Source organism: Festucalex cinctus, chromosome 13 (assembly GCF_051991245.1).
Source record: "Festucalex cinctus isolate MCC-2025b chromosome 13, RoL_Fcin_1.0, whole genome shotgun sequence".
Lineage (NCBI taxonomy): Eukaryota > Metazoa > Chordata > Actinopteri > Syngnathiformes > Syngnathidae > Festucalex > Festucalex cinctus.
The window spans coordinates 6357227-6377570 of NC_135423.1; the positions used below are offsets into that span (position 1 = coordinate 6357227).

At 38.3% G+C, this 20344-nt stretch overlaps 1 protein-coding gene across 4 annotated transcripts in view; it reads left to right on the forward strand.

Moving 5' to 3' along the window:
- The window catches only part of cadm1b (cell adhesion molecule 1b), a 203960-nt gene that overhangs the window by 137809 nt on the left and 45807 nt on the right, over window positions 1-20344 (forward strand). For 3 of the 4 annotated variants that reach the window (XM_077541805.1, XM_077541804.1, XM_077541807.1), the window contains 2 exons: window positions 4388-4408; window positions 16142-16288. In XM_077541805.1, coding sequence (XP_077397931.1) covers window positions 4388-4408; window positions 16142-16288 — 168 coding nt within the window. The remainder of the gene's footprint in view (window positions 1-4387; window positions 4409-16141; window positions 16289-20344) is intronic. The other variant, XM_077541806.1, reaches the window with a different exon arrangement.

The following is a 20344-nucleotide window of genomic DNA, read 5'->3' on the forward strand; positions in this document are numbered from 1 at the left end:
ATGTCAAAGTGTCTTCTCTTTATCATATAGCCTACAGTGGGTCATAACATTAACCTCTGAGTGTAAATTCCAGGCAGACATAATGAATGTGCCATAATATCTTTAGTGAAACTATCATTCAAACTTTTTTTGCATAAGTATACAAGTAATTTTGAACAAAAAGTTAACGATTTAACACGATTATCACAATTAACACTTGGGCTTGATCTCTGCTGAGGAATGTGTTGTTAATGTGCAGTCTGTTAGCAGCTAGCAAGCTAAGATAGCTTGAAGACTTTGATATACAGCAAGACAAATATATCCGGACACAAACGATTTAATGAATGACAATTTACACCATGGAATTAGTGATCGACGTACTGTTTCAACCAAAAACAACATACCTTAAGCTCCCGCTTCCACTTCCACTTTGCCTTCCAACAAACTCCATTTTTTGTAGTTAGCGGCTCCAAACGACTGGTTTCAATGAGTCACAGTCCTACCCGGGACGTTTTTTGTGACACTCGACACATTTCCCACCTTTTAACGAATCAAGCTCTGTACATTCATTTGTTATAGGATGTTTGGCCCTCCGGGAGGCTCAGCGAAAGCTAAAAATGTCTAACATTGTTTTCTAACTAAATTAGCATACACCAATCACAAAATGTGAATAAATAAAAATCACACCAATAAGTACACTTTTGCGTTGTTTAGAACACACGTTCTGAGTTATAGTAGATAAAACAACCAAGGTACGCTAACATAGTTAGCTTAGTTAGCAAACTCAAGTCCGCTAGCATAAGAAGCTAAAGAATGCTAACATCTTCACTAACTCGTTCTGATGAACATTTTGAATTTACAAAAACATTAAACTGGTCTTATTGGCTCTTTATAGCTTACAGAAAGTTATACAAATAAACACAAATAGTTACATATGGCCTTATGTGGGCCAACGCTCCACCGTGTGTACGTTTTGCTCTCCAGGAGTGTCATTGAAACTGACGTCAGACGTAATACTCATTTCACCACTAGAGGGTACTAAACGTCAACATAAATCACTGAAAATAAAACAATAAAATTATAACATCGATATCGATACGTTGACGTGAGCTGAGGAGCTTCATGTAGTGCTTACCGCCATCTTGTAGCAACTTAATGCCAATAAACTTTGCTGAAATGAGTTGAGGTGCTTCATGTAGTGCTTTGCCGCCATTTTGCGGCATCTCTGTGCTAAGGAACTTTGTTGAAGTGAGTTTTAGGGCTCCCTGTAGTGTTTTGCCGCCATCTTATGACATCTTGGTGCCAAAGAAGTTGGTCCTCCCTGGCTTCTTGATGGGTGTTCAGGCAAATGTAAACCTTTAGTGGGGGTGGAATGGGGGCCAGTCCCTTGCAGATTTTAGCTACTTGAGGTCCTTCAGACCTTTTCATGCGTTCTGTTATGATAGACATTCCCCCCTTCCCAAGTTTGTATCCGCTGGTGAAACTTTTGCCAAGGGCTATATCTTTGTTAATTCAAATTAGAAATTAGTTAGTTACTTGAATCTGCAGTGCCTAATTTGCAAGAGACGGTCCCACCCCCTCAAAACATTCTGTTGACTCCTCACCCAATGAGGACAAACTTTTGACTGACACCCGAGTGTCGAAGCGTCCTGCGCAGCGTCTATTCAGACTTTGTTTCCCGTCCGTCGTGTATGATTTGTCAGTCTTGACTATGTCACCGCCACCCAAACCAACCTGCCCCCAAACAACACAGGGGGGGGGGGGGGGAATTGCTAACACGCCGGCAATGCAGAAAGACGTAGAACAAGGACATGTGTCACACCTTGCACCCTTATTACGCTGCCAGTGACAAGTGAGACAAGCCGTCTGCTCAACATTTGTGCTGCACGGACGCGTCTTATTGCTCCATCCAAGTTCACTTGTCGGTGTGCCTTACGCGGCTACAACATTCGGGGTGGGGTGGGACGTGGGGATGGGGGTGGCGGGGTGCGTTATACACATCAGATATGCTGCAGACAGTCGAGTAGGTGGATATGCAGGGGGTGGAAGAGGGTACCATACTGTATATGGAGTGGTATTTCCCCAATAGTTGTTTTAAAGTTCATACAGAGCAATGCTCATTATTTTAATACTGCCAGTTGCAATTAGTGTTTCCATCATTGCTGATTAAATAAGAAAAGTTGTGTATATATTATCATGTAGTTGTGTGGCACTTGTGGACGGTATGAAGAGGATTTGAGAATGTCCCGATTAGATGGATGTACTGTAATGATTGTGTGCACAACGGTTAATGTCGTTGCGACCGCTTCATTAGTGACATGACAAAGTTTAAATAAAGTTTATCTTGATTCTAGTCCTAATACTACTGCAAGTTACAACTATCATTACTATAACTACAACTACTACGAATATTGTTACTGCTCCTTCCGCTATTGCGACATCTACTACTATAATGTACTACTACTAGTGTAAGTTGAATTTCCCCATGAGAGAAAGTAATATGTAGGAAAGAAAGGGTTAAAATGAGTAAAAAAAACTACTACTACCACACAACTACATTTACTACGGCTTCTACTACTATACTGTAGTGTACTACTGTATAGGGATGTAACGATATCCAAACATCACAATACGATATTATCACGGTATGAAGGTCACGATACAATAATTATCACAATATTGTGGGGGCGTTGGTGATATTTAAAAAAGATCACAATATTGTAAAAAAAAAAAAAAAAAAAAACCACAATATTGTGCATATAAATCACCTAAAATCTATAATAATAATATTGAGGCACTTACTTGGTAATGCAAGCACACATTGATCACTTCACAACAAAATTAGGTTTCCCTTCATGTGACAATTAGCATAGATTTTAAACATAGAAGGCCAAAACATCCCTAATGAAAATTAAATGGCACTAATAAACTAGCCACTAGAGTGCGCTAGAACTGCACAAATGGATATCAACCTGACTTTTTTTTTAACAGGTGTGTTCCTTTTAAATATTGTGAGCATGACGACGACAATATTGTGGCAGTTTTAATATCACGACATCACGATATTGCCCTTATCGTGACGTCCCTACTACTGTAATCCTACTGTAATGATCATTATCTGTAGAAAAATTAATTAAAATGTAATAAAAACTACTTCTATTGTGTGTGACTCCTTCTAGTTGAAATTGAATTTCTGCATGACGTTAAAATAACATTATAGAAATATTACCACTACTACAACTGTTGCTACTAGTATTGTTGCTAGTGCTACTAATACTGTTACTTCTACCGCCACTATTGTTACAAAAGCGTACTACTCGAGTAAATTTTCCCTTGAGGGAATATCATCCGTGTCAAACACCTTTTCATGAACTATGACTACATCTACAAATAATAAAATACTACTAATTTAACGACGGTAAACTCGTAGGGAATTTTACATAAAACAACAGATTTGTAGGTAACTAAATTAAATGTTGTTGGTAATGATAGCAATTTATTTACATATAATTTAGTAAAGTGACAAAAACAAATCTTAGTCAATATACTGACTACATTATTGAGTGCATTCATATTGAAGTTTAAGTTGTAGATGAAGCACAGCATTCAGCAACAATATCTATATTTTGTTAATGTTTACATATATTTCTTATGTTCTTTATTTAGAGAGAAACGAAACTTCAGTACATGGATGGATAATTCCCTATGGGAAAATTCCTTGGCTAATTTCTCACGATTTCCCAGCGATGTAGTAGAAATTTTGGCGTAATTTCCTTGTGCGTGACTGTTTTACACACACACACACACACACACAATACAGTAATTAGTCATTCAAAAACCTTGCACACTTGACTGGCATAAACCATTTTCTCATTGACTGAGCCTTACGAACTCTGCCTAGCAACAAGTGACCAGCAAAAAGAAGACCCAACAAGTCTGTTGTGGTGCAAAAAAAAAAAAAAAAAAACAGATGACATTGAATGCTTTCCTTTAAAAAACAAAACAAAACACAATTTAATGTGAATGTGTGTTGATGCCTAGCAGACAAAGAGTGACATCAGCTCTCTGGAGGTTATCCTAGCAATCCCTTGTGAGCTCTGCTGCAGGGACTTGGGAGTGTGCCCGCCTCCGGCGCGAGGTGCCAGGATGGGTGGGCATCGTTCCGAGTGGGTGCCCACCCTACTTCAGCATACATAGCGTGTCCCATGAGAGTTGCGGGCGCGCGGAAAAAAGTTCTTTTTCACTCGGATAAAGCCCAGGAATGAAAATAGACAATGCATGTCACTCATTATGGTGGCGTATGTTAATTATAAGTTAGATGAAATTGCGCAATTTCTATAATCTGCTTGCTTTTTCTGCTCATAAACTATCTTTCTTCTCTTCTTTCCTTCCTGGCCTGCTGCATCAGGAGCCGCTGAAACCATCACAGGTACCACTTTTGCTTTTTTGCTACCCTCTCCACAATTGTGCGTGACTGCCTGCTCATCTCTGCTTATTAACATTGGACCTTTTTTTGTTGAGAAAGAAGGAGAAAGACGCGTCGTGTATATAGATGGAGTTGCTTTCATTTTTAGATTTTATCAGTCAGCATTTCTTCATCTTTACAAGGTTAATTGGTTGCCCCATTTTGTTTGTTGTTCTGCGATTTATATGTTTTTTGTTTTTTTTTGTTTTTAAGCTACATACAAAGTCAGTAAAGTCACAAAAGCACTCAGCTGGTTAATGGGTTTGCAGTTGATTCTCACCACTGGTGCAGTTGGCCCGGAGTCAATCAAAGATATGCATACACGTAAGAGACCCAAAAATTTTGGTGCACCTGCAGAATGTAATTCCTCCAATACGGGAGCGGAAATGTTCAATTTATCAACGTTAGTGTTATATTGCTCATAGTTTAGTGGTACTCAAATATTAGCTCTCAAAAATTAATGCTATGTACGCTAGATAGGGCCAGTAAATTTCACAACAAGCAGCAGTTTGGCAGATGAACAATTTTTCAAAACAGAGAACATTTATTGCCACTCACAATTGCAGTCTGTGTTTTATGGTGGACTTGAATGGATTCTTCTACTACTATGTTTTAACATTAATAATGCTATCTAAAATATTGATAGTGCTTATTTCCTTCTTTCTTACCCAACCTAACCAAAGCCGACATCCACCATTTAGTATGTTCAAAATAACACCTGTTGAACTAATGCTGCATTCGAGGATGGTCGGAAGTCGGACTTTTCCGTTTCAAACCAGGAAGTGTGTACGGGAACGCCCCCTTCAACTCGGAAATTCCACTAGCGAAGTCGGGCCGGAAAAAAAAGGACCCCGACTTCACCGACGCACTAAAATGTGACGTCACTCTACAATGGCGACCTGTTCGGAAACAGACGTTGAATGGTATAACACAATTTACTCGGGTATAAAACTAGGTAGCGTTCTTCTTCATTAATATTCGACATAACGCCACGTAACACAACGTGCATGACAGAATGCCGCTATTTCCCGGCATGAAATTATACAGCAAACAACTGAACTGTATAGAATGCTTATGAAATAAGACAAAAAAAATTGTGAGAAGGCAAGTTTGCTGGATGTCAAAATGAGTTTTGAGGACCAAAATAAAAGACATTTTAATCACTATTATCCGCCATTTTGGTTGTTTACTTTCGCCTCGAACGCCAACTGGGATAAATCCGACTTCCTCGAATGTAGCATTATAAGCAATTTTAATGACATTAATGTTTGTATATGCACTACCCACTACTTCCAACATTAACACTTTTGCTAGTTGCTCACAACTCTCTCCTTTGCTTCCTCTTGGCCCATGTCCAGTATGGTACACAAGAAGTCACCAAACAGATCACCAGATCAAATTATTTTCAATCTTTTCTAGAAATATCATTATTTTAGTCCAAGCCTGTTTCATGAGTTGTTTTTTTGTTTTGTTTTTTTAAATAAAATAGTTCTGTTGAAACATCATTCATTCAAAAGAGCCCCTAAAATGACATGGGCATTCTTTTTTTTTTTTTTTTTTTTAACTTTAAGGGCGCCGTATGATTCAAAAGCAATCTTTGATTACATTTTGATAAAATTATTCATTTATTATTACTTAGGACAATTTTTTTTTGTGACCACTGTGAGTTTGTTCTTTCATCACCAACAATTTTGTCCATGTGTGTAAGACAGCGCGAGTGTCCAAATTGAGAGTGCTTGTTGTAGATCGCTATTCTTTGGTGAAAGTCGGTTGCCATGGTGAAGATAAAAGTGACTCCTCTCATTACAAGCCAGTGTAGAATCACAGTCGATTCAAGTTGATGGAATTTTATAGGTGCGATTAATTCAAAGTTTGCTCCTTCCCCTTGAACTTATAATTGATGCTTTTTACAAACTTTCAGGACCTTTCTTTTCATCTGTGATTTTTTTTTTCCCATGATGATGTGAGCTTCTTTTCTTGAGAAAAACTGGTACTTTTTTTTTTTTTTAATCCCTTTTTGTTAGCCAATCATTAAACAAGGGTTTTGCACAGAGAGAATCAAGTTGGTCAAATTAGTCCGTCTGACACTTTGTGAAACCTCCTCGTGCAAAGGTTCCAGAAGTTGTAATTATACCCTATAAGACCCAAATCCCTGTTGCTTGTGAAGGAGCGTTTCATCATGAGGATCAGCCTCTAATGACTGAGCGGTATAAAAAGACACAGCGGGGAGACCGAGGGAGCATCACAGACAGAAAAGTTTTATTGTTAATGATGTTCTGTAGTGCCGCTTGTTGCTGCCGGACACGCTGACTCAGGCAATTGGAGGCTGGCCCATGCTGCTTTTGATGTTGAAAAATACAACAACAACAACAACAACAAAAATCAAAGCGAGTGTCATCTGTGAGGTGCCTGAATCACAGATCCTCTTAACTTTTTCTAAAATTGCTCTGGTTTCGTTCTGCTGTCCAATGAAAAGCGTGTATTTCCAGACACGGGCAATTGGGTCATCGAGCCAAAAATGCTTTTGATGTTGAAAAATATAACAAAATAAGAAAGTGAAGTGTGCTTGAACCGAGGGATGGATACAAGTCGACTGTTACGAATAAACTGGGACCATTCGGACCCAAGTCAAGAATTTCCTGAATCATCAAATGCTAAATTGTGGTCCAAACGGAGGCTAGATTTTGATGCGTCATGTCATGATCAGCGTATGCTAGTTTTCCTGTTCATTGGGGGGGACTGCTAATATTTTTTTATTTTCTGTGGATGTGTTTTGATATGTACTCTTGTTCTTGCCTCATTCTCGACCTCCAAAAGTCTCAATTATGTCATTAGTTCCATCCATCCATTTTGATTAGAATTTTCACAAAATGCAAAAATAAAACTGAATGGAAATGATAGAAATTTCAACAAAAACAAAAAAAAAAGGCCTAAAATTGGAAAAAAAATAATAATAATAATTACGCTTGGATGGCGGGGGAGGGGATGTTTTTTTTTTTTTTAAGCATATTGAAAAAAGGAAAACGCAAATTTTGGCGATAGAAACGCTGACAAGAGCGGTTACTTGTCGCATGTTTTGACCGGATATTACGTCACACGTACGTTGGTAGTCACAAAGCAATGGCAAACATTGAAGTAAGATTTGTTTGGGGGGGGGCGAAACAGAAATCTTTTTGGAATTAACGAAGTGAATATTAATGCAATTTTCGATGGAAAACAGCAAAGAAATGGAAATGCTACGGTTTATCAAGAATTACAAAAGCAAACTTGTACGACGTCATCGCACGGTGCAGTCGCTTCCTCTTCTTCTTCTTCTTCTTCTTCTACGGTTTATACCGCCACCTACAGCGGTGGAGTCCCTTCTCAATATTCGCAAACGAGCAGATGGGAAATGGGCATAAGTTGCATGTCTGTTTTGCGCATTTTCACAAAATTTTAGTGCAGTCACTATCGAATATTTTCAGAATTGATTATTCAATTATTAATTGGCTAATCTGATTCATTTTAATTTTGCATTAAAGTGTATTACAAAAGCATCCTTTTGTTAACCAGTGATTGATGTTTATTTCATACTTTGTATTCGTATAGTGATTTTTAAAAAAGGGGGATTGATTTTGTACTATTGGTCCGGTCATTGTTTTCCAAAGTGAAAATTGATTTTTTCAAATGTCTTATTTTGATTAAACACAGAAGATTTCATGAAAGACGACAGAAATCAGTGAATAATTACTGATATGCTGAAATCAGAGGATTTAGACAATTAAAAAAAAAAAAAAAAAAAAACGGTTACTCGATTATCAAAATAGTTGTCAATGAATTTGATCATTGATTAATTTTGACATCTCCAGTAAATATGCTTAAAGCAGTTGAAGCAATTGGATGGGAACCCCACGACTGTCTCGATTGGTGTGGTCTAACGTCACTACCTGATGCGCACCGGCGCACCACTTATACGCACCCCTGCGTAATGTTCTTACACTACCACGAGCGCCGCCAATCATGCTCAAATTGTCTCCACTTCTGCTGCAATAGTCCAGGCTGAGCTCTCTTTTTGCCATTTGAGTGCCAGAGCCCTCGACGGCAGATTGTGCATCCTCTTTGACTGCGCGTTGGCCTCGCTCAGTATATGTTGCGACGCGGCAAGAGGAGGGCAGCCATGTGTAGAGATACAGGCACTTTACTCTTCCAGACAGCTGCTGGAATGAGTGTGCATTTATCAGCCAGTCATCTGTGCCCAAATCGCCCCCACCCGCACCCACCCGCACCACCAACACTAGCACCAGCGCCGCTACCACCCAGCAACCGGGATTAATGACTGTCTCTCCTCATTTGCACCCAATCACGAGCGGGATGCTGAGGCAATTGAAAAATGTTTACTCCAATCGCCAAAGCCCTCCTTGTTGCACAAAGTGGCCCGTTTTCACTTTGATGGGATTGCTAATCACGGCCATGTTATTTATGTGTGTTTTTTTGAATTGGAGATGAGCCTGGGCTAAGAAGGATGCTGGAACGCCACCAACCTTGCTCGGGGGCTGCTGAGGATTTATTTACAGTTACTTTCTCTGCGACCAAGCAGATTGGGAGCGGAGAGTAACCTTGCCTTGCACTGCCAAGTATTTTCCACTTTTATATCTAGAAATGAAAAGAAACCATTTTGCTTTTCACATCACATCAAACGCTGCAACGTGCTTTTTTTTTTTTTTTGCGTTACGTTTCGAGGACGGAGACAACATCATCAAAACCCGCAGTGGCTGGCCGTCCATTTCGTACCTTGGGCCTTCAATGGGGATTTAATCCAACTGTTTATACCACCACTTTCACATCATCACTGTTGGAATTGGAGAAGCCATCAGTACAAAACAAAACAATGCAATACTGTGCCACAACTGAAGCAGCACAGAATCAATATTTATCCATAACAAAAACAAGTTGTTGTCTGAACAACCATTCAGAGGCTGGAAAATGCTGATGTCAGAGGGCAAATTTGAAATGTGCTTGGTTAAAGAAACAGTCCCATTGCTGATATTGTTAAAGAGATACTTTACTTATTGAGCCATTTTTGGTAGTCAAACAATATTTTGCCTGCAATAAATTTTATATTTTCATTATTTTTCATGTACAATTAGTACCTTTAAAAACACATTTTGCAACTTGCTGTCGACTGAAAATGACATCACAGGGGCTCAGGTAACCAATCACAGCTCAGCTTGTGAATGTCACATGACCAAACCTAGAAAACAGGTGAGCTGTGATTAGTTACCTGAGCCCCTGTGATGTCATTTTCAGTCGACAGCAAGTTGCAAAATGTGTTTTTAAAGGTACTAATTGTACATGAAAAATAATGAAAGTATCAAATTAATTATAGACAACATATTAACTTTTTACTGCTATAATGGGCTAAATAAGTGAAGTATCCCTTTAAGTTTCCTTTGCTTGCGCTACTTCTGAAAATGCAGAGAATTGAGAATACATAAATACAATTTAATTTTACAAATCGAGGAGAATTGAGTTTGTAAATGTAGGTCGGAGCTTTTGAAGCGCTTTGGCCAGCAAAGAAGACGCTGCCCATGACCAGCTACCAATGTCAAAATTAGACGTTTACCGTCTTACAGTTTAGGAGCGTTTATGGAATTTTAGTTTGTTTTTTTTTTTTTTGTTTTTTTTTTTGAAAACTGAATGCAGACACTCCAAAAACGTAAAAATAATAATAATTAAAAAAAAAATGATAAAAACAATATTAACCAAGCAGATTTCAAATTTGCCTTTTCCAGCCTCTAAATGGCTTCTATGTGAAAAACACTTACCGGTATGCCCAATTTTTTGTTTTATTTATTTATTTATTTATTTTCACGTTTTTTATTTATTTATTTTTTATTTTTTTTATTTTTTTAAGAACATTTTTGGGATGAAATTGAATACAGACATCCCCCCAAAAAATGTAAAAATTGAGAAAAAAAATGCAATTTTTGAACTTGGTAAGTCAAGTTAATCAATCAATCAATCAATCAACTTTATTTATATAGCACCTTTCATACATTTAAAATGCAACTCAAAGTGCTGGACATCCATAATGCAATAAAATAAAAGAAAGAAAAAGCCCCCCCATCCCCATGATCGTACCCACAGACACACCCAAAACCCAACAAACACATGAAAACCACAACATGGCGGGGCACAGATGTACCCTGTAAGGAAAGGCACCCAGGAGGAGTTCATCCACAGTGAGATGGATGAAGACCAAGCATCCCTCTCACTGTGGAGGCTCCCCCATGAGAAAACACTGGAGCTAAAAATTTTATAACTACCAAATAAAAACATTTAAACACTAAAAGAAAACGGTTAAACACGATAGAAAAAATAAATAAATAAAAACAAAGCTACAAGACAATATAGATTAAAAGTTAAATAAATAAAAGGGGATAAAAAAGTAAAAATAATAATAAGTAAAATAAAATAAAATAAAATAAAAATAAAAAAGGTCAATCAAATGCCAAACTAAAAAAGTAAGTCTTAAGCCTCCTCTTAAAAACATAAATATTCTCTGCAGACCTGATGCTCTCTGGCATGCCATTCCATAGGTGAGGACCATAGTGGCTAAAGGCAGCTTCACCATGTGTCTTGGTCCTCACCTTTGGAATAGTTAAAAGGCCGCTGCCAGAAGACCTCAGAGGCCGCGAGGGGTAATAGGGTAAAAGCAAGTCAGATAAATAAGATGGGCCAAGACCGTTAAGACATTTAAAAACTAATAAAAGCACCTTAAAATCAATCCTGAAACGCACGGGGAGCCAATGCAGCGATTTTAAAACTGGTGTAATGTGCTCCCGCCCTCCGGTCCCCGTCAGCACACGTGCAGCTGAGTTCTGAAGGAGCTGTAGGACTGAAATATTCTTTTTGGGAAGACCAGAGAGCAGGGAATTACAATAATCTAAACGACAAGAAATAAAAGCATGCATCAGCACCTCCGTGTTGGCCTGTGAGAGAAACGGGCGGACTCTGGCAATATTCTTAAGATGGTAAAAACCGATCTTGGCTACATTTTTAATATGAGGATTAAAAGTTAGCTCAGAGTCAAAAAGGACGCCCAAATTCCTTACACATTGCGTGGGTTTAAAATCTTGTAGTTTAGGTAAAAGTTTCTCTCTCTGACCTTCAGGACCGATGACTAAAACCTCTGTTTTGTCCTGGTTGAGCTGCAGGAAATTTTCTGCCATCCATGACTTAATATCTAAAATACAATTTAAAAGGGTATCAATAGGCCCCATGTCATCAGGTGACACGGCGATATACAGCTGTGTATCATCAGCGTAACTGTGGAAGTTGACGCCGTGTCTCCTGATGACTTCCCCAAGGGGAAGCATATAAAGATTAAAAAGTAATGGGCCTAAGATTGAGCCTTGGGGAACCCCACATTTAATTTCATGGGTTTCAGAGGAACATGTATCCATACTTACAAAGAAATATCGGTGTGTGAGATAGGAATAAAACCAGTTAAAAACTGTACCAGAGATGCCCACCAGGCTTCTAAGTCTGTTTAATAAAGTGTGGTGATCTACTGTATCAAAGGCAGCACTTAAATCCAGTAGCACCAAGACTGTAAGCTTTTTCATATCTTCATTACACCTGATATCATTTAAAATCTTTAAAAGGGCAGTCTCGGTACTGTGGTTCATCCTAAAACCAGACTGATATTTCTCTAAAATATTATTTGTATCTAAAAATGAATTCAATTGAATAAAAACAATTTTTTCTAAAATCTTACTTAAAAAGGGTAAGTTGGATATAGGTCGATAACTATTAAAACTGCTGGGGTCCAAATTGCTTTTCTTCAGAAGGGGCTTCACCACCGCCGTTTTAAAGGCGGCAGGAAAGACACCCGTCTGAAGAGAGCAATTGACTATAGTTAAAATCTGTTCCTCAAAAAATCCATAAAATGTCTTAAAAAGTGATGTGGGAATCGGATCTAAAAGGCAGGTTGTTGGGTTGACCTGGGAGAAAACTCGACCAAGTGTCCTTGCATCAACCAGGGTAAAACTTTCCAGTGTTTCCTCAGGTAAAAGTGACTGTCCATATTTATTAAAAATTATATTTTGATCAACTAAAAGACTGGACCTAATACCATCAATTTTACTTCTGAAGTGGTCTGCAAAGCCATCACAGAGAGTGTTTGATGGAGTCTGTGATGGCTTTTTAAAATCAGGATTGGTTAAAAGATCGAAAGTGGAGAAAAGAAATTTAGGATCTTTTGAATGAACTGCGATTAAATTTGAATACAACAAACAGGTTTGAATATGATTGCTGTAAACATGCAAGTACTTAAAAACTAGTTCCAATTGTGGTGCTGCTTTTAAGCTATTTTTTACCATTTCTGTTTGTTTGTTTTTTTTATTTATTTTTTTCCATCCATCCATCCATTTTCTTGACCGCTTATTCCTCACAAGGGTCGCGGGGGGTGCTGGCGCCTATCTCAGCTGGCTCTGGGCAGTAGGCGGGGGACACCCTGGACTGGTTGCCAACCAATCGCAGGGCACACAGAGACACACAACCATCCACACTCACACGCACACCTAGGGACAATTCGGAGCGCCCAATTAACCTGCCATGCATGTCTTTGGAATGTGGGAGGAGACCGGAGTACCCGGAGAAGACCCACGCGGGCACGGGGAGAACATGCAAACTCCACCCAGGAAGGTCCGAGCCTGGACTCGAACCGGAGACCTCAGAACTGGGAAGCGGACGTGCTAACCACTCGACTACCGTGCCGCCCTATTTATTTTTTTATTTTTTATTTTTTTTTGCACTTGCTCATCCAACGTGAGCGCCTTCGTTCACATCAGCAGTCATCCGAGCAGAATTGTGACGTGCACATTATGCCTAAACCCCCAAAGTACATTACAACTTGCTTACACACGTTTTTCTTCAATGATGTTTTTAAGATTTCGAGAAGCCAACATCATTAAATTTCAAATCATAGCCCTACTAAAGAAGCATGTAAACAGAATGGGAGTTTCTTGATCCACTGAAGTTCCAAAATTCAAAGCTTTTTGGCACAAGACGCTCAAAGGTCACATCAGAACTCACCTGACAGTTTGTTATTAATATTATGTAAATAGTCCTGATGATGTCTCAAACGTGAATCAGTGGTTCAAAAGAGCACGTCGTCTGAAGTTGACGTTATTCCCTCCATTATCTGCTGACATTTTGTCCGTTTTCACCCATTACCTCGCTTTTGTCCCGAACCGACGGGAGAGCGGAATCAAACGGGCGGTTCATCGCATCAGACGAATTTTTTTTTTTTTTTTTTTTTTATGCGGAAGGTTAATTTCTTATTGCGGGAGTTCATGGTGAATCATGTTAGTTTGCCTGTCTGTTCCCATTATCTCTCTCCGAAGGCGAAACAAACGCACGGCCCTCTTTTATTTTTCCCTTTCATTATTCCTCTCCACTTTGTAAATGTCACAAAGCAATCGAGGCTCGTGTGACGACTCGGGCATGTAAATGTGCTTTTGATGTTTGCGCCTGCGTCTGCGGCTGATAGCGTTGCGCCTCCACTGGTGTGAATCTGAGACTGTCTAATGTATTCCTGGCTTGGGTAAAAATAGCACAAGGTGACTTTAAATTCTCTACCAGAAAACAACCAAGGAAGAACAAAAGGCTTTTTTTTGCGTGCGTGTGTGTGTGTGAGGTGTGAGTTACGACGACAAGGTCCGGGGTCTGTCTCGGAACAGCGCTTGTGTACCGAGAGCCTCTCCAAGCTCTTTTCCATGCCAGGAGATAGACGACAGCACACTGAGCACACATTGGTCACATGGGCGCTCAGATGGAGGGCTCTGATCAAGCTTAGCCCCATCAACGACATCCAGCTCCGCCTCCTCCTTTTCCTTTTGAAGATATTATCGTGTCAATCAATATAGTGCAAGAAAATACTCCATGATACATCATCACGTCTATGAAAGCGAAGGAAAAACACTTGAAGGCAATATTTCATAGGATGATGTGAGCAATTATTTCTTGCGGATAGCAGATCATAATAATATATGCCTTTGGTAGTCTCTCAATGGGGAAACTATTGCAGCACACCAGGATAATAATATATAATGAATGGGTCAAATACAGCATAAAGTGCCTTTGCCTCATTGGAATTAAAATATGTGACAGAATAATGAAACACTGAGGTCTTATAGTCATACACATCCCAATATATCATTAAAATAAGTCCCTTAAAATATAGCTCCTTCATTTTGTATTTTTTTTTTTAATGGATGTACAGTATGTGATTTTGTCATGTCGGGCTGAACAATATTGAATTCAAATCAACATTGCATTGTAGTAATTGTAAAAGCTGCAATTTGGAACTCTAAAAATAATTCTTCATTTTTTTTCATTTTGGTCTGCTGTTCGGCTTCATTTTATACATATGTATATTCTATTTTTTTTTTTTTTTTTTTTTTTATGTAGTGTCTAGATAAGTTCAGTGCTTCATAAGTGTGGTTAATAAGTAAAAAAAAATACTGGTGCAAGCCTTTATTTTCCACAAAACTATATTTGAGAAAATAACTAATAATAAATTGTGATTATTTATTGTCGTATTTTCATAATCATATTGAGCATTTTCCATGAAAATTGCTCTCCACCGTGTCATTATAGTGTAACCGCCTCTTTAAGAAACCCTCTGATGTTTTAAGTGATACTACCAACTCTTTTGTCCGTAACAGTTGATCGTTTCAGGATAAATATGTTGTAATTGTATGATGTGTGTAGTTAGATGTTGTCAATCTTATCATGTCCACTCTGTCATTGTAATATATCAATTGATATTAAAAAAAAAAAAAACTTTCAGAAATGTGCCATATTTTTGTTAAACTTTAGTTAGCTAGCTAAGTGAAGGTCTACCATGTCATCATTAAATTCTGACATCAGCCAAAAATGTCCACCCTGTCATTTCCACCCTGTCAGCAAGCTTATGTAATTTGCTGTTTGCATTGTACATTATCTGCTTAATTAATAATTTATATACAGTAATTAAAAATGTGTATTTAAAAAAAATTGATGGGAAGACGCTATGGTCACTTAATAAACTATTTTCTAGTATAGAAAAATATTGCATACAGTAAAAATAAAAAGTAACTATGACTAATGGAAGGATGGCCGTCCATGCTCATATTGCGTAGGAGGAATGATATTCAAAAAGTTTTAAACACGATTTTTTAAAATGTGAAATATGCATCTTGGCCCTGCAACTGTTGGGGAACGCTGATTTATGAGGAAAAACATCTCATCATCGCCCGATTATGAAAACCTGATTTTGTATCCATACTGCACCCCAAAAGATTGCAATTCAATATATCGGAATGTCTGCCGATGATATTTTTCCAGCTCCTCTTCACGTTCCTTTTGTCTGCCTGGCTTCTGCTTTCCAGCTTCCCTTTCGTGGGCAGCCAAGCTTGCAGCCCATCTGGCGCTGACTCACGGGGGCCCCGGCACTCGGATCCGGGGGCGGGAGGGAGATCAATAGTGACAAACATGGCGCTCTTCTATGAAACGGATTAGACTGCGGCTGCACAATCTACACCGGGCCCGTTTGTGTTCGCCTCGCATTGTTGCGCCGTGTTGACCAAAGACGCGCAAATGTTTGTCAGGCAGTAAATGTCCAGACGGTAACGTTTGTGCGTTTGGGTCTTCTGTGTGTCTGTGTTGAAGTGGAAGGTCAGAACCTGATGACGGACAATGTTTCGGTGGTGGAGGGCGAGATGGCGACCATCAGCTGCAGGGTGAAGAACAACGACGACTCGGTCATCCAGCTGCTCAACCCCAACAGGCAGACCATCTACTTCAAGGATCTCAGGCGTAAGTCGGTGGAAACGCGGTCAAATACACACATAGAGACGAGGAGACACAACAGTCTCAGTAAGCTGCAGTAACAGTCGTTTTATTACAGAGGATAAAGAATATATGCCTGTAGGTATTGATATGTTTCTGCACCGCATGCAAAGAGGCCATATACTGTACATGTTCAAATATATTAGAGCTGAAAAAATTAAGCGATTAAGCGACAACTATTGTCATAATCAAGTAAATGTTTGGAGCAATTTCTTTTTTATTTTAAATTGTCCAAATTGTCTTATTTCAACATATCAGCAATAATTGTTGACTGCTTTCTGTAGTCCTTCATGACAGTAGACTGATTATCTTGTGTTTAATCAATTTGCAAAAATCTGTTTTTCCTTTGGAAGACAATGACCAAACGGGTAACAAATCATCAACACCAATACCACTAACACCCCCCCCCCCTTTTTTTTCTTAAATCACTATATGAATACGAAAGAAACACCAATCACTGATTAACTCATTCACTCCCAGCCATTTTCATGTTCTATTGCTATCAAAACATGGAACCTACCAAAAGAAAAATGTGTCTCTTCTTTCATCAGGAAAAAAAAATAAGAGTACAGTATATTTTTTATCTGCTTTTATGTTTTGTAGCAATTAGCATTAGAATTAGCTAAGTTTCATCATTATTCACAAACCTGTTGAAAATACTGGGGAAAAGAGCTTGTTGCAACATGGACCTGGTTGATCTCTTATACTTTGCTGCCACCTGCTGGCCGTTTTTTTGTTTTTTTGTTTTTTTAATTGTAATAAGTACCATTGCTTTAAGCGACCGCTTCAGGTTAGAAACTGCATCAAAGCCTTCATACAAAAACTCTAGCATACAAAAGCCTAAAAAACGTATAAATACATTTTTGGGAGTGAATGAGTTAACATACAGTAATCAGGGAAAAATGCTTTTGTAATACACATTAATGCAAATAAGTCCGATTAGTCGATTAATCAATTGAATAATCGACAGATTAATCATATTCTAAAACCATTCAATCGTGACAGCACTAAAATATCTGTTGACTCAAGGAAAACACTGCGACATCATATTGAACATTTTGCATGTCTCACAAAAATGATAACTTAAGACATGTACTGTATAAAAGTGATTAATTTACATTTAAATGATACTACAATGACGGCTATTGCATTTTCTTTAAATGATGGCAATTGAGCAGCACAGTCTCACACTGTTAAGCGACTCGCCGTTTATAAGTCGTCTTAATAGGTCGTGAGTCAGAGCCGCCTCCTTATTAATTTCTCGCGAAAGGTTATCACGGGCTTTTATGAAAAATTCTGCCATATTCCTACTCTACTTGGGCATATATCCAGACATATTGGCTCTGTAATGGTTTCAATGGTGGATTTGCATATTGTTGAAAGGTCGGCCTTGTTGGCCTTGAGATTATTCTCTGTCTTTATTACAGACAAATCAATTAATTGTCAAGAATTTAGTTGTACAAAACTGTTGATACATTTTTGTATTTCTTTCTCCATTTATTTTGTATTATTTTTTCACAGTGTGTTTAAATTATGATATTGAAACCATAGCAATAAAAATAATAAATAGAACTAGGAAACTAACATAGAATAAAATTGATTCCAATTACTTTATTGATCCCTAAAAGGGAAATTCCCCCACTCACAAAAAAAGAAAGAAATTAAAAAAAAACAAAAAAACATAAGGAAGGGGTTGGGGTAGGGATGGGTGGTACAAGGCTCCAGTTCTGCCTCTTAAGAGGGGGCACAGTGTGAACCTGGAACCCGCTCCAGTGGACTATCCGAAGGAAATATGCATTTCCATCTTTTAGACATAGATAACCATTAAAAATAAAAACATACATAAAATCTGGGTATACAATAAGATATAGAGAAAAACAAAACAACACATCATGAAACAAATTAATGAATTGTAATCACTTTGAAAATATGAAAGCATAATTAAAGTTCATAAAAAGTTATTTTTGTGGGGATGTGATGTGTTATAGCATTAATTACCAGTTTTGTGGTGTGCTTCACTGTGGGGCGGTTGTGCATGTAAACACAACTCCTGCAGTGAAATAGTCCAGCTTGAAGATTGTATTTTTACCACCAAATTCTCACGACAATGACAAAAACGTCTTGTACGTCATGAAAGAACAAAAGGCATCGTCTCGTTAGCATACTTTTAAGGATTATACTTCATAAATTGTGAATTTCTGTCCATGCCAACACCAATTCAGCCAAACGATTTGCATCATTTGCAAATTAGTACGCACCCCGTAACAATTTTTTATTTATTTATATATTTTTTGGTCAGCCGTTACGTGAGAAGCTGGAAGGCTTCGGCCGCCGAGCCCGCCTTCTTTTGCGTGCAAAACGTGATTTCCATCTGTCCTTGACGTTTGCCACTTTAGCACAAGTCATTAAGCTCAGGAAGCGAGCGAGATTAATATGAGATAATTCTCCGCCGGGCCATAATGGGAATACTTTTGTGTCCTTGTCACTGTTCGATTTTACGATAATCTCTTAGATTAGGAGATTGAACGTTATGATTATGCATGAGCATATGGGCCTCGTCTACTTTTCACTTGTGTCCCCCCCCCCCAGTTGCGCTTCTTTCACTCGTTTGTGTCTGGGATACAAGCCAGCCTTCAAGGTGATGGAGAACATTTCCGTCTATACCGCAGCCCAGCTGTTAGTCCGCAAGTTTTGCTAGTAAAAAAAGAAAAAAAAAACATGTGCTGTCTTTTCCCATGCTTCCAAACGCATCATGGGAGTTGGAGAGTATACTGCATCTTGAAAGCATTCATAAGATTCTGGATTTTTCACTACGGTATATTTTCCATCTTGTGTGCATTTTCACACAGTGTGACATCTTTCACAAATCTACCCAAAATGTGAATAAGAACTGATATATATCTCTCTCTGAGACAAGCGTGCACTCATGACCATCAATGAGGCACTCTAAAGAGAGAATGCTAAGGTGAAGCCCTGGTCCAAACACCCTTTGCTCTTTCTCCTTTCTCTCAATGACACGAGCAGACTCACAGTTGACAACGAGGCACTCTAATGCAGCCACAGCAGCGGACTATCCTTTGGCAAGATGCATTTACAGGGTTTTTGCCATAGATAAACATTAATGCAAATTACGGTGCTCATGTATTAGGGCTGTCTTTGGTAATAATTATTTATTTAGGACGATCATTTACTTTTTGGTACGAGTCAAGAAAATGTTTAAACGAAAAAAAGTATATATATAAAAAAAATATTTAAAAATATAAAAAAATATATAAAAATAAAAATAAAATAATAAAATAAATAATAAATAAAATAAAAAATATAAAAATACAAAAAAAACATTAAGACAAATAAAATTTGTATAAATATATATATACACACATATATATATATATATATATATATATATATATATATATATATATATATATATATATATATATATATATATAAGCTAAGGTAGGAAGGGCTAATTGATATGACATAAACATTTATTGCAAATATTCGACCACTTGCTCCTCCCAAATGATCACCCACCTCACCCCCAAGTCAGGAACAATGTTAGCTGTCAAACATGGTGGCTGGAAACAGTAAAAAATAAATAAAAATGATGGTGTACGAGATTGCCAGTAGCAATGACAAGAGGGGGGACTCACAGGAAGACAGATGCACACAAACACCGTCATGGTCGTGTTTTCACCCCCAACACTAAGGAGCGAATAAACACATTCGTACTGCTGCGAGTAAATAAAAATTACCTTACAGGTTGAGGCTGGGACAGTCTTGTCGAGTCGAGGCGTTTATTCGGCGAGATCTATGCGAAATGACATGCAATTTGGCAGAGCTGACATCTGTGATGGGAAAAATGAGGGTTTATCCCAGGGTCTCTGTGGATGAGACCACACTGTTATTTATGCACTGCGGCGCGCTTCTGGAAGCGACTGACTTTGAAAAAGGTGGATTTTTAAATGGCTGAAACCTGATTCCCAATCTTGTTTCAAATGTCTCGGTGCGACCGCAAAG